Source organism: Henckelia pumila, chromosome 1, assembly GCF_033568475.1.
Source record: "Henckelia pumila isolate YLH828 chromosome 1, ASM3356847v2, whole genome shotgun sequence".
NCBI classification, from domain to species: domain Eukaryota; kingdom Viridiplantae; phylum Streptophyta; class Magnoliopsida; order Lamiales; family Gesneriaceae; genus Henckelia; species Henckelia pumila.
In genome coordinates this window covers 146,632,172-146,646,433 of record NC_133120.1, presented here as the reverse complement: position 1 = coordinate 146,646,433, position 14,262 = coordinate 146,632,172, and the positions used below count along the sequence as shown (strand labels likewise).

Below are 14,262 nucleotides of genomic sequence, written 5' to 3'. Positions count from 1 at the left end.
AGTGGCAGGGATGCGAACTCTAAAGATAGCCCCAAAGAAATGCCACACAGAGCGGGCGATGGGACCGTCGATGAAAATATGAGTGAATGTCTCCGACATCTCACAGCACTGGCACTTGGACACAAGGGAGAAACCCCGCTGCTGGAGCACCTCATCCACAGGCAACCACCGATGCCAAAACCTCCACAGAAAGAAGGACATGGTGGGCCTCATCCAGCGTCCCCAACAGGGAGTAAAGATATCCGAGACCGAGCCTCTCGGTCTGACCTGCTCCCAAGCAGATCTCACAAAAAAGGCACCATCGGTGCTGTGGATCAAGATAGTCGCATCCGGCTCATCCACCAAAACAGGAATCTGAACGATCTCCTCCGCCACCGAGGGAGCGACGACAGCGCAAAGGAGATCAAAATCCCAGTCTCCCTCCAAAAGGAAGCTTAAAACACGCACACACCGATCCCCTCTGACATTACACCTGCTCGACAAAGGGGCATCACCCAACCAAGTATCATCGCAGGTTAGGGTTTATTGGAAGAGAGCTCGGCTGGACCATGCAGGGCTGTTATGGGTCAGAGGGCTGCATGGGTTAGAGTGTGGTAAGGTTATTGCTTATGCGTCAAGGCAGTTGAAGATTCACGAGCAGAACTACCCGACACATGATTTGGAGTTAGCAGCAGTGGTCTTCGCTTTAAAAATTTTGAGGCACTATCTGTATGGCGAGAAGTGCAAGATTTTCACGGATCATAAGAGCCTCAAGTACTTCTTCACTCAGAAGGAGTTAAACATGAGGCAACGGAGATGGTTGGAGTTGGTGAAGGATTACGACTGCGACATTAGCTACCATCCAGGTAAGGCTAATGTAGTGGCCGATGCTTTGAGTCGGAAGTCGATAGTGGTATCGTGTTTGATAGTGCAGTTACCACTGCAGAGCGAGATTCAGGGGTTTGGTTTGGAGTTTTACTCGAGTGGTCATGCACCGAGCTTGTCAGTGTTGACGGTGCAGCCAGTTCTACGAGATCGGATCAGAGATGGACAGCCTACTGATGAGGAGTTATAGCGTAGGAGGCAGAGAGATGAGGCCAAGGGTGGTCTTCTTTATACAGTTGTGGATGGCATTGTTCAGTACCGTGGTAGGATGTGGGTACCGAACGTCGATCAGTTGAGAGCTGAGATTTTAGCAGAGGCTCACACATCTCCGTACTCCATTCACCCCATAAGTACGAAGATGTACCGAGATTTACAGCTATTGTATTGGTGGCCCGGGATGAAGATAGACATCGGGAGAGTTGTGTCAGAGTGCTTGACTTGTCAGCAGGTCAAGGCTGAGCATCAGCATCCAGCAGGACTTCTTAGACCTCTTCCTATTCCAGAATGGAAATGGGAGAACATTACAATAGACTTTGTAGTTGGTTTACCGAGGAGTTCCAGAGGTTGCACGGCTATTTGGGTGATCGTGGATAGACTCACCAAGTCAGCACATTTCTTGCCAGTGAGGACTACTTACTCATTGACACAGTATGCGGAGCTTTGCATCAAGGAGATTGTTAGACTGCATGGCATACCAGTGTCGATTGTGTCAGACAGAGATACGAGATTTACGTCTGTGTTCTGGAAGAGTCTACATACAGCATTGGGGACTCGACTACTGTTCAGCACAGCTTTTCATCCCCAGACAGATGGTCAGTCTGAGAGGGTGATACAGATTCTTGAGGACTTACTGAGAGCCCATGTCATCGATTTTCAGGGCTCATGGGAGACGAGATTGTCATTAGTGGAGTTTACCTATAACAACAGCTTTCAGGCGTCTATAGGTATGGCTCCTTATGCAGCTTTGTATGGAAGGAGATGCAGATCTCCTATTCATTGGGATGAGGTTGGAGAGAGGATTCTACTGGGTCCTGAGATCGTGCAGCAGACAGCTGACATTGTGACTCAGATTCGGGATCGTATGAGGACTGCTCAGAGTCGTCAGAAGAGTTATGCAGATACTCGACGACGAGATTTGGAGTTCGCAGTAGGTGATCACGTGTTTCTAAAAGTGTCACCTATGAAGGGAGTGGTACGATTTGGCCGAAGAGGTAAGCTTAATCCGAGATATATCGGACCTTTTGAGATCTTGGAGAGAGTTGGCACATTGGCCTACCGTTTGGCCTTACCACCAGGACTTGCGGCAGTGCACGATGTCTTCCATGTATCCATGCTTCGGAGATATGTCTCTAACCCGTCGCATGTGTTGGATTTCGAGCCCTTGCAATTGCCACCTGATCTAGTTTATGAGGAGAGGCCAGTGCGGATCTTGGCTCGGGAGGAGCGGAGACTTAGGACGCGGGTCATACCGATGGTCAGAGTCCAGTGGCTGAATCACTCGGAGGAGGAAGCTACTTGGGAGACCGAGGCAGACATGAGGACTCGCTACCCGGAGTTGTTCGGGTAAGTACTTTAATTTCAAAGACGAAATTCAAATTAAGGGGGGGAGAATTGTAACACCTAGTATTTTTAGCACGTAAATTCGCATGCATAATTAGGGATTTTATTTATTTAGAATTTTAGATTATGGGTTAAATAATTATGTGAAATTATTTGTGCATGTTTTAAGTTATTTTTAAGCATTTAACCCATAATTATTGATTTTTCATGATTTATGGAAATTTAATTATTTTATCGCGTAGACGGGACCGTGGACGGACAAGATGACAACTTTCCACCCAAATTATTTTAGGAGTCTTTTAGGAGCCCAAAAATATTATTTTGAGTTTTATTTCCTCAAAATTATAAGTATTTAATTTTATATAATTTTAGGAGACCATTTTTATCCAAATTTAGCCAAAATATTGACTTTTAATTACCTTTAAAATTCCCTAAAATAATTATTTCGGGATTTTAATTTTGGTATCAGATTTTACTTGTTATTTAGAGTTTTTAAGTTATATATATTGTATATTTAAAACCCTTATTAATATCTTAATTACCCTATATTCTAATTAATCAAAAATCACCCAAAAATAAACCACAACCCTACGTTCAAGTTTCTAGCCTCCTCCATCATCTTTCTCACCCCATTCCATCGTTCCAACAGCAGCAAGCCATCTCCATAGCCGTGCATCAGTTTTCCTTGAGTTTTTTTTATCGTTCGTCGTCTCGGAAACGTTCTACGCACTTTGTCATATTAATTCTACGGTGCAAGGCATGTTTAATTCTTTCTCAACACCATATAAGCTATTTAATGCACTGATGTCAGATTTTTTTTGAGGCAATTCACGTTTTATGTTAAGTTCTTGGCTAGAACATGGTAAACTCATTATTTTTGCTTTGTTTCATGCAAAACCCCACGTTTTCTGTTATGGGATGGGATCGGTCTGCTGGTTCATGAGTCAAGGGGTGTGTTGGGGTCATAGGGGTCGAGCCATGGCCAGGGTTAAGGCTGGAACAGGTCTGGAGTTGAGTTGCATCAGATTTGGGTCCATGGGTTCGCAGGTTAGGGTTTATTGGAAGAGAGCTCAGCTGGACCATGCAGGGCTGTTATGGGTCAGAGGGCTGCATGGGTTAGGACCGGCAGGACCCTGGGAAGGTCCTGCCGACGGCGCTCCGGCCGGTCGTGGCCGGACCCGTGCGGCAGCAGCCCTTGAAGGGCTGCTGCTCGCGCAGCGAAGGGAAGGGGAAAGGGGGGTTCGGGTTTTGGGCTGGGGCTGGGGACTGGGTCGGGTCTTGGGGTCAGGGTTGGGTCTGGTAGGTCTAGGGTCGGGTCAGGTGGTCTGGGTCCAGGTTAGGTGGGCCGGGCTTGGGTATCTTAATTGTTAAGTATTTAATAGTTTTAAGAGAAATTTTGGGCTTTTAAAATTAGTTAGAAAATTATTTGGGCCTCCAAATAATTTTGTTTGGGTTTTTTAAATTATTTTTAAGTTAGCCAAAAAAATTTTATGGGCTCGTGGGCCCAGAGGATTTTTTGGGCTGTCAAGGAATTTTTGGGCCAGTCTAGAATTTTGTTAGGTTTAATTAAGTTAATGGGCTTAAATATTTTTATTTAGGCCCAATTAAGTTTAATTAAGTTATTTGGGCTAAGATATGATTATTGGGCTTTTATTTAAGTTTAATGGGCTTAGAGTGAGTGACCAGCAGTCTGGACCAACCCATGAAAAAAAATAAATAAGTCCGGGATATATATTTAATTATTTTTATGCATAAAGTCTATTTTAAGTATAAGTATATTATATTATGAAAAATTAATTAAATATATATTACGGACATATTTTCAGTGCATGCATTCATGAAATAATTTTATGGCATGATTTAATGTTTAAGGTTGAGCTAAAAAATAATTTTATGTTGGAAGTTGAAGTAGTGTGACAATTTAAGGGGGACCAGTCCCCACATGTTAAGGGCAGTTTACTGTCAACTTAAGGGTAGTGTACTACCAGTAAGAGGTGATTCGTCACCGCCGCATACGTTGGTTCTAAGAGATTGATCAGTCGAACTTTTAAGTTTAAGGTTACACTACGGATATGACCATGCGATGTTAGAAAATGTTATGCTCAACAATGTTTATGTATGTAATATATGATTATATATAAGATCAAGTTTAAGCAAGATTTTCAGTCATTATTCATGATTTTTAAGCATGCTCATTCATGTATATGTTATGTATTAGTATTCCAGTGATTTAAATTATTTTAAACCCTTGTTATGTTAGCATGTTGGGCCTCTAGGCTCACTACACTTATATGGTGCAGGTGAGTACGTAGAGGAAGATGTAGTTCCTACCGGTGGTGAGGACGTATGAGCGGACATGCAGTGATCCCTCGTGACCGCCGGCTGAGTCTTTGAGAATATTTTAAGAATTTTAAAACTCTGTTTCTTATTTATTTCTTTATTGTCTTTCCAGTGGTGAATTTTAGTACTATTTTTATTAAATAATTTTATTGCATGCAAACTTTTAAGTGGATTGTTTGACAGTATTCTATTTAAGTTTGACTCAGTTATTTAAGTAAGAATGTTGCATTTTATTTATGTTATTTTTAAATCTGTTTATTTTGTGCATATATGTATGGGCATGTATGTACATCTATTTTACTTAGTATTATTTTAAAAAAAAAAAAAAATTCCGCATTTATTAGTAGTAGATGTTTCACATTCGTTCGAGTGTTTCGCCTTATGGAGAGCCAGTATTATTCGTCAAGAAGAATGATGGTCCATGAATTTCTATATTGGTTACAGATAATTGAACCAAGTGACGATCAAGAACAAGTATCATTTGTCGCACATTGATGATCTGTTTGATGAGCTCCAGGGTACATCAGTGTATTCCAAGATTGACTTCAGGTCAGGTTATCATCAGTTGTGAGTCCGAGATGAGGACATTCCGAAGACTGCGTTTCGTACGAGGTATGTCACTACAAGTTCTTAATGATGCCTTTTTTTTTATTGACGAACGCACCTAAAGTCTACATATATTTGATGAACTGGGTTTTCAAGAGTATTTGGCTATGTTTTTCGTGGTGTTTATCGACGAAATCCTAGTACATACGTTCAGTGTTAATGAACATGCGCAGCACATGAGGATTGTACTGCAAATTCTCCGAGAGAAGCAGTTGTACGCCAACTTCAACAAGTGCGAGTTTTGGATTGACCGAGTGGTGTTTTTTGGTCATGTCATTTCACGGGATGGTGTTTCAGTGGATCCGAGTAAGTCAAAGGCTATTCTAAATTTGTCACATCCAGCGACAAACTCTGAGCTTCGTAGTTTCTTGGGATTGGCAGGGTACTGTCAACGGTTCATCGAGAATTTCTCACAAATTGATAGATCATTGACACAGTTGACAAAGAAAGATATTCTTTTTTTCTGTTCGGCTGAGTGTGAGCAAAGCTTCATTGAGTTGAGGCGACACCTGACTATCGCGTCTGTGCTTTCTTTGTCATCTGGTTCTGGAGGATATGTGGTCTATACAGATGCATCTCTAATCAATGGACTCCTGCTTTCCTCATTCTTCATCTCTTCATCGCCTAGATTGATAAAATGATGCCAAATATTCTTAGGCATATAACATGTCTCAACAGTCTTGGAAGTGCAGTTGTCTAGAGTATTGTACCAGAAGCTGTTGGCGATCTCACTCATAGTAGCCATTTGAAATACATTTAGAGAAGAGAAGGAACCTCTTTTTGATACCACTTGTTAGGATCGGGTTGATGGGGTGTGGTATTCCTAAACTGAATTCAATTAACAATCGACCACCAAAGATGCTAAAATGAGTTCAGTTGAGGTTGGTCAACTGAACTGCTTCATTTATCGTATGTCGATATTAATTGGCAAACAAATATAACGTGTGGAAAGATGTCAACTAAAATATTAGAACTTATAACAAATTTCCAGACTGGATTTGTGTGTGAGTGGGTGTGCTCGACTGAAATATGTGTAAATTGGGAAATAAGAACACAAGTATTTGTTTATGATGTTCAAAGCTAAGCTCTCCTACGTCGCCTCTTCTTCCACCTCGGAAAGATTCACTCTAGAGGACTTTGACTATTACAACACTTTGCAACAGACCTATCCAAGATTAGGGCTTACCCAAATGCCTATCTTAGAACTCCTAGACTCAATCTCAAGAACTCAGTCCTCGACTGATTCTTGTTACAACTAAACTCATCTATCACAATGTTTACAACTCGATAAGCTTTGGCACCAAGTGATCCTACACTTGATCAAATATATCTATGCGTGTGTGCTTGATCAGTTTTCTTCAATCACTCTTGAGTCATTTTTCTCGACTGTATATTAGCAATGGAGAGCGTTGATTGTTGAGAGCGTGGAGAAGATCATTCTTTTGTCAATAGATCTTGTATTTATAGGCATGGATTGTAACAGCTCTTTAAATTCAAATTGTTTCCGTACTGCGACATCGTACTATTCTGTTACGAAGGTACACTATGGCTTTGTAGCTTTGTGGTGCCAGCTATGTACGAGAAACTCTATCCGCAAGAGGTATACTGATGTTTTGGGTTCAGTCTTGGTCATGGTAAATTAACTGATTCAGTTTAGTTCCCTAAATTAAATGCAGTTTAATTAGTAAACTCGATTTGGTTGTCTTGACCAATTGATGACTTCAGTTTGGCTCTGGTCAAAGTCAACTCAGTTTAGGTAGCACTTCAGTCTGGTTCTGAGCATATCCAATTTACGTCTTTAGTTTGGCTCGTCAACTAATTCAGTTTACTATGATATTTTTCCTATTCTTTTTTTCAACATCGAAACCTTGAAACACTCCAACATTCTTTGTACTGTAATGTAAAGGACGGATCATAAGAAAAAGGATGGGTTGAGTGAGAGTGCAAAAGTGAAAGAGGAAACACTGTAAAATGTGAGAATCATGCCAGAATATCATGAACTACATTTATGAATATGTCTCTCACTACCTTAAAGAAATCATAAATGTGTGAAAATAATGTGAGGGAATGAAGTGGATTCACCTGGCCGAGGGAGTCAGCGTCAGAGTCAAAAAATGACCCGATAGATTGTGAATCAACAGCGGGTCACCGAAAGGGCCGGTGGAGTGGATCTTGACCTTGATGAGAAATGACCCGAAGAGAAATAGTTTGACAGAGAGATTTCAATTATCGATGTTTAGATCTGAAGCGGAAAAAGTTGGATTCAGATTCACCTGTGGAGTCACTGATGGAGTCTGGGGCGGAAGGAGTCGGAGACGGACTCAGAATCGGACTCGTTGGCGGAGATCTGGGCGGCAACGGCGGATCACCGGTGGAGTAGATCATGACCGAGAAAATGACCCCAAGAGAAATGGTTTGACGACAGAGATTTTAGCTATGTTTAGATTTGAATCACCCCTCAACCATGGTTGGGTTTGAGAGAGAGAAGAGTTAAGGACACGAGAACATCATGTATCAGCTTTTTAAAAAAATATAAATTAAATTCCACGTGACGATTGATGGATAGTTCAGACTGTCAGTAAAGGCAGCATAGACCGAGCTCACATGGAGACTTGCAACATGCACAGTCCCACGTGCAAACCGTTGCAACTTTCGCAGCAAAATTTTGAAATTTTATATTTTTTGAAATTATTTTTAAAAAAACCCCAATTACCGGTTTTGACTGCACTACCATAGCCTTGCCAAACTAAGCTGACGAGAAAAATATTAGACCAAAAGATATATTTTTTTTTTATCAATGGCCAAAAGATATATTTAAGCTGACGAGAAATTTGAAGCTATTTCTTTGTAAAATCCGCCCTACACTAAAATAAATGCAAACTCCGCTGGCTAATGCATGCATTTCTCCACCACAGCCATCGATTCCCACTTGATCTCGTTCGCTTCAGTCACTCATCTCTATACCGGATGACTTCCTCCATTGTTCTCCCTTCTATTTCTCTCAAGAAATGCGCTTTTGGAGCTCCCGAATCCTGCAGAAGCTACAGTCATCTGGGTTTCAAGAATGAGATTCGGAGGATTTCTCGGTTGAATTCGGGAAAATCAAGGGTTTTCATGAGCGTGGCCGTCGGATCTCAGGCTCCCGTTGATGATGCGCTCTTCAGAGACTACAAGCCTTCTTCTGCTTTCCTCTTTCCTGGTCAGGTATGATTTCGATTACATTTTTGGACTATTTATATTTTCTGTGGATCGAGGATGCCAGTGGCATTACGCATTATTACGTTTTGTTTGGTTAATTTTTATTTTGAAAGCTGGGAAAAATTTATCTTGATAATTGAATTGTATTTATTACATTTTCTTTGTATTGATGTTTGCTTGAGTGCTAATCAGTACTCAAGGATTGATGTTGAAGCTTTATATTTTTTCAATGTTTCTTGTTGAATCGCCAATTTTATAGTGGATAAGGCAGAACAAGATATCATTTTTGATTTACTTATCGTATATTTTCCAAGTTCGGATTTTGTTTCCTTGTAGAATGACGGGCTATTTCTGTTTAGCCCAAAAATCTCTTTTTTTAATCTGTGTTTTGAATATAATGCTTTTATTCATGCCGACATAGGAAATGAAGGTCCAGCTTAGGTGCTGACAATAAATAAATTGCTGCACTTTGTGATTTTTTATCATTTACTTATAATTTTTGCAATGATTTGATTCAAAAGGCAAAATATTAAGAATGTTTCATCTCTCAGAAGAGTAGAGTTTAAGATTGTCTATTTTTAAATCTGGAAATGTGCTGAGTATGAGTATTATTTCCTTGTAGATTGAACTCGAAGTCAACACCTAGTCAGATGTAATAATTGATTGCATTGGCTGTAACACTGTATGACATGATTAGTTGTATCTATCTTCATATTTGAAGGGTGCGCAAGCCGTTGGAATGGGCATGGAGGCTCAAAAAGTGCCTGCTGCTGCTGAACTGTACAAAAGAGCCAATGATATTTTGGGGTATATCCAACTTCATGTCGTGCACGTTTTTCAAAATTCAAATTTTGACGCTTTGAGAAATTTTTGAAATGTGGAGTGTAGGACCTCATAACTTCTGATAGTCCTGCATATCTTAGGAAATCTAAGAATAAGACATCTATTTAATCTTTCATTGTTTGACATCTTGAGCTCAATCTATTGTCTCTTTCCACAGATCTGCACTCACCGTGAATTTCCATTTGTAAGAGAAGTATATGTGGTAATAAAAGTGTGCCTTAAGTCACAGCATTGATAAAATTCCTTAATCAGCTCGTGGAGTAAATCTATGCTCCCAGGCTGTTTGACTGTGGATTAATTCTTTCATTTATGTACATATAGGCTATAGCATCTCTTTTTAAAGCAAAATTTCAATTGAATTGTAGGGAGGTGTTTCATATGTAGTTTTAGTATGCATTTGTAATGAACTGTTTACATTCGTCAAGGTTCGACATTTTGGATATTTGCATTAATGGACCAAAGGAAAAGCTTGACAGCACTGTCCTAAGCCAGGTATCCCTCCACTATAGGAGTTGTCATGTTTTTTGTGCGACCCTATCATGCATTTTCAGAAAATGCAACAAACAATAGAAAAGCTCGTTTAGTATGCAGTAACTGGGAAATAAACTCTACAATTTCCTACATATAAGATTCTAATTTCTAAATTTTAATCCAATCAAGTTGAGTCAATTATTCATCAGAAAGTTACTGGAAAATGATGCTGTGAAACATTGGGTTTTATTATAAAAGTAAAATGGCATTTAAATTAACACTTTTTTAAAGAAATATTCTTATGCGGTATCATTTTTTTCGAAAATTAGATGCATTATATAGTCCTATCTGAAGTGATTCTTGAACCCTCTTCATTTAAACACAAACTCAGGTGCACTCTTGGGTGATCAGACATTTTTCTTTGGAAATGCATCCTCATAATTATACCTGTTAACCTGCGGACATAATTCTGGTTATATAAAAGTTCAGTTATAACTGATTTTTTTAATCCATTTGCTCAGCCAGCTATCTATGTGACAAGTTTAGCTGCAGTTGAGGTACTCCGAGCTCGTGATGGTGGGAAGGAAATAATTGACTCTGTGGATGTGACATGTGGATTGAGTTTGGGAGAATACACTGCTCTTGCATTTGCTGGAGCTTTCAGGTTAAATTTCTGAGGGAATGTTATGCTATAGCTCGAATTTGTGATGATTGCATTGTGGATACCATCCTTGGATTGGTTTTCATATACTGTGTGGCAACATGTGCAATAACTTATGTTGAAAGTGTTTCTGATGGTTTGTTTTCATGATGCAGCTTCGAGGATGGGCTGAAACTTGTTAAATTAAGGGGTGAAGCCATGCAGGTACTTCTAAAACTATCCTATTCATGTATATATATTCTATCTATAATCTATAAATAAATAAATAAATAAATAATAATAATAATAATAATAATAATAAATCTATAGAAGTGCGAATAGAAGGACAAAATTTTTCCATTGTGAATTTTATATTCCGCCCTTAAATTGTGTGTTGTTTGGATTTATTGCATGGGCTTTGGGTGGAAATGAACACCAAAAGTTAGGATCAAAGATGAAATATAAAATTATTGTGTACTTGGAGAATCATCTCAATTATATAAACGCACAATTGGTGATTTTGAATGTATATTATGCTTATTTATTGAATGTCGGCAAATGCATCGACTGACACTTATTTCATTTAAATTAATCTTACTACTTTATCACTAGAGATTGGTTGATAGATATGGTGTAGAACTTTTTTTTTCCAAATGATATTCATCTATGAATTTGTTCCTGTCCTAACATAATTAAATATTTAGGAGTCGTGCTTAATATATAAAATTTATAAATGAATTAGTTGTTTCGGACATAAAAATAAATCATACAACCTATACAATGGTTAAACAAAGGCTGAGACAGAAAGCGTTTGACACTATGTTACATGGACAATATATTTTATAATAATTGGTGAAATCTAAAAAATATAGAGACTTGATTATAAAAATACATGTATCACTGAAATGTAAAAATAATTTATATTTCATTTATGCAAAATTTTGCATATGATGAAAATAATGAATTAAAATATACATTTAGTTCATTGATAATTTTAGTTTCAAATTTTGACAAGAATATGTAAAGCAGCACAATAAAATATTATCTTTGCCCTAATTTTATTAAAAGATAAATCAAGGAAAAAGTCATGATCAAGAGCGTGTATAATAATTATACGTTTTTTTGTTTTAACTTTTATTCATTGCTTTATTCAAGAGCATGATGTAAATTATATAGTCAATCTTTGTCTTATTAAAGCAATTAAGATAAATAATGAACACATGAATATTCAAAGAGATTAAATATATAATATATGATATATGATTAAAGTCATATATTGGAAAATACGAGGAACAAATTAATATTCTATAAGAGTGTAGGTCTCTTGTGAGAGATGGGTCAACAATTCCCATATTTACAATAAAAACTATTATGAGTGACCTAACTAAGAGATCCGTTTCATAAAATTGACTCGTTAGACCGTCCCACAAGAGTTTTTGTGTCTATAAAAATAGCTATGTTCTATGTTTTTAACGATGTGGTGGAAATATAACAAATGGAATACTAAAAAGAATGTGGTATCTAACGTTATATTAGATGTATATCATATTTTAGAGTCATAATTGTACTTGATTTTAATTGATGTATTAGATGATTTGAGAATCCAACACATAAACGAGACAAATTAGATATAGGTTATGATTAAATAAAATTTTAGATAAGTTGTTCAAAAATAATTAACTATACACTCACTAAAATAATATACATACTGAATTGGTAACAATATGAAAGAGGAGTGATTAAGAAAAAAATATATGGCCCGTTAAATTTTAAGATGAATGTTTGAAATTCTTTTAGTGTCAATGGAATGGATGCTTATTTATAAACAACATACAATAGATTCATACCTAATTATCACATTAAATTTTACTAATGTACTTATGAACATAAATTTTTTTCTTGAAAATAGAGTAAGTCTCTTGTGAGACGGTCTTATGGATTTATACCAGTGAGATGAGTCGATACATTCCATATCTGTAAATTAGTGAAAAGTAATATTTTTACAATAAAAAATAATATTTTTTTCATGAGCAGATTGGGTTGGAATTCTGTCACACAAACTTGATCGTGAAATCGTCTTATAAGAGTTTTTATGTTAAAAATGTATGGTTGTATAATTGTTTTCTATGGCAAAATATGACTTGACCATATTAAATTACGTAGAACCCAATGCTAGCCAATATAAATTCCTATTCGAATTTGACGTATAAGTAAATTTCATTGCATCAACTATATTTACCAAATTAACAATGAAATAAAAATATTTAGGTATCAACGTGATGCTCAATTAGTTGGATAATCATAAAAACAATCTTTTTTCACATGCGTAGCAATGCTTTTTCCTATTGTGAACAAATTTATTAGTGTGAAATGCCACTTCTTTTGCTTCATCAGGATGCTTCTGATGCTGTTAAAAGTTCAATGGTTAGTATTGTTGGTCTAGACTCTGCAAAGGTTCAAGAGCTTTGTGATGCTGCCAATGAGGAAGTAGATGAAGCAAACAAAGTTCAAATCGCAAATTTCTTGTGCACTGTAAGTTGGTATCCTCCTTTGGATCTCCAATCAGAATGTGCATATATTTGGCTATGCAATAATTTTAGACTGTTACTTTTCTTAATTTTGATCCTGTGGAAGTATACATTTTATTTAAGATGCATTGTCCTCATAGGGAAATTATGCTGTCTCTGGAGGACTTAAAGGAATTGAAGCTGTGGAAGCTAAAGCAAAATCATTCAAGGCTAGAATGGCGGTAAATTCTTTGTTTATTACCTCTGGACATATTTTATCTTCAGATAATAATAGTCTTTTAATGTCTAGCCACATAAATTTTCCTTTTTAACAGGTCCGATTAGCTGTAGCTGGTGCTTTCCACACTAGATTTATGGAACCAGCTGTATCAAGACTAGAGGCTGCTTTGGCGTCGACAGAAATTCGTGTTCCCAGAATACCAGTTATATCTAATGTTGATGCAGAACCACATGCAGATCCCGAAACAATTAAAAAAATACTTGCTCGTCAGGTAAACTGGCAACTTCAGAGACGGATGGACCCATCCCTACAGTAAAAACAAATTTGTTTAATTTATTTAGAAGTAGCGCAGCTCGTCCCTCGCCTTCCCCACCCCTCGCAGGCCTATGAATATGGTTCTTTGAGCCTAAAAGCTGGATTCTTCCGAATCATTCCTATTATTCTGCAACTTCAGGTAACTTCTCCAGTTCAATGGGAGACGACAGTGAAGAGTCTATTAAGCAGAGGATTGTCAAAGAGCTATGAATTAGGACCTGGGAAGGTACGAGTCACTACCATGAAGAATTTTGTAAGTGCTAAAAAGCTCTTGATTTCTTCTGAGACATTTGTTGATAATGATCAGGTCATAGCTGGTATCGTGAAAAGGATGGATAAAGGTGCTTCCATCGAGAATATCAATGCCTAATCGCGTACTGATGCCGTACATCTTCGGCCTCTAAGAACGATTTCTTCTTGGCTGAAAAGCTATAGTCGAGCAGAAATGTTTGGCCTCTACGAACGATTTCTTCTTGGCTGAAATGCTATAGTCGAGCCTCATTTCTGCTTCTTTTTGCTTGTACAACGTTGCCCAACGTAGTCGACTAGTTGTAGAAGTTAATTTTGAGCCTGAGTTTTGTTAAGCCACAAAAAAGATTAGCTCGTAGTGACTTTGTTGCGGTCTTGTTTATTAGTGGATGAGCACTTTAGACTATCGTTTTACTTTGATTGGATTG

The 14,262-nt window shown here is 37.8% G+C and overlaps 1 protein-coding gene across 1 annotated transcript; it reads left to right on the top strand.

Moving 5' to 3' along the window:
* The first annotated feature begins 8,205 nt into the window (after positions 1 to 8,205).
* Positions 8,206 to 14,254, top strand: LOC140881346 (uncharacterized). The gene is made up of 10 exons (XM_073286626.1): positions 8,206 to 8,574; positions 9,290 to 9,375; positions 9,837 to 9,903; positions 10,404 to 10,546; positions 10,699 to 10,747; positions 12,917 to 13,054; positions 13,191 to 13,271; positions 13,365 to 13,541; positions 13,725 to 13,811; positions 13,893 to 14,254. The coding sequence occupies exons 1-10, from the start codon at positions 8,263 to 8,265 to the stop codon at positions 13,953 to 13,955; spliced, it is 1,203 nt and encodes a 400-aa protein (XP_073142727.1). The 5' UTR covers positions 8,206 to 8,262; the 3' UTR covers positions 13,956 to 14,254.
* Positions 14,255 to 14,262: the final 8 nt, after the last annotated feature.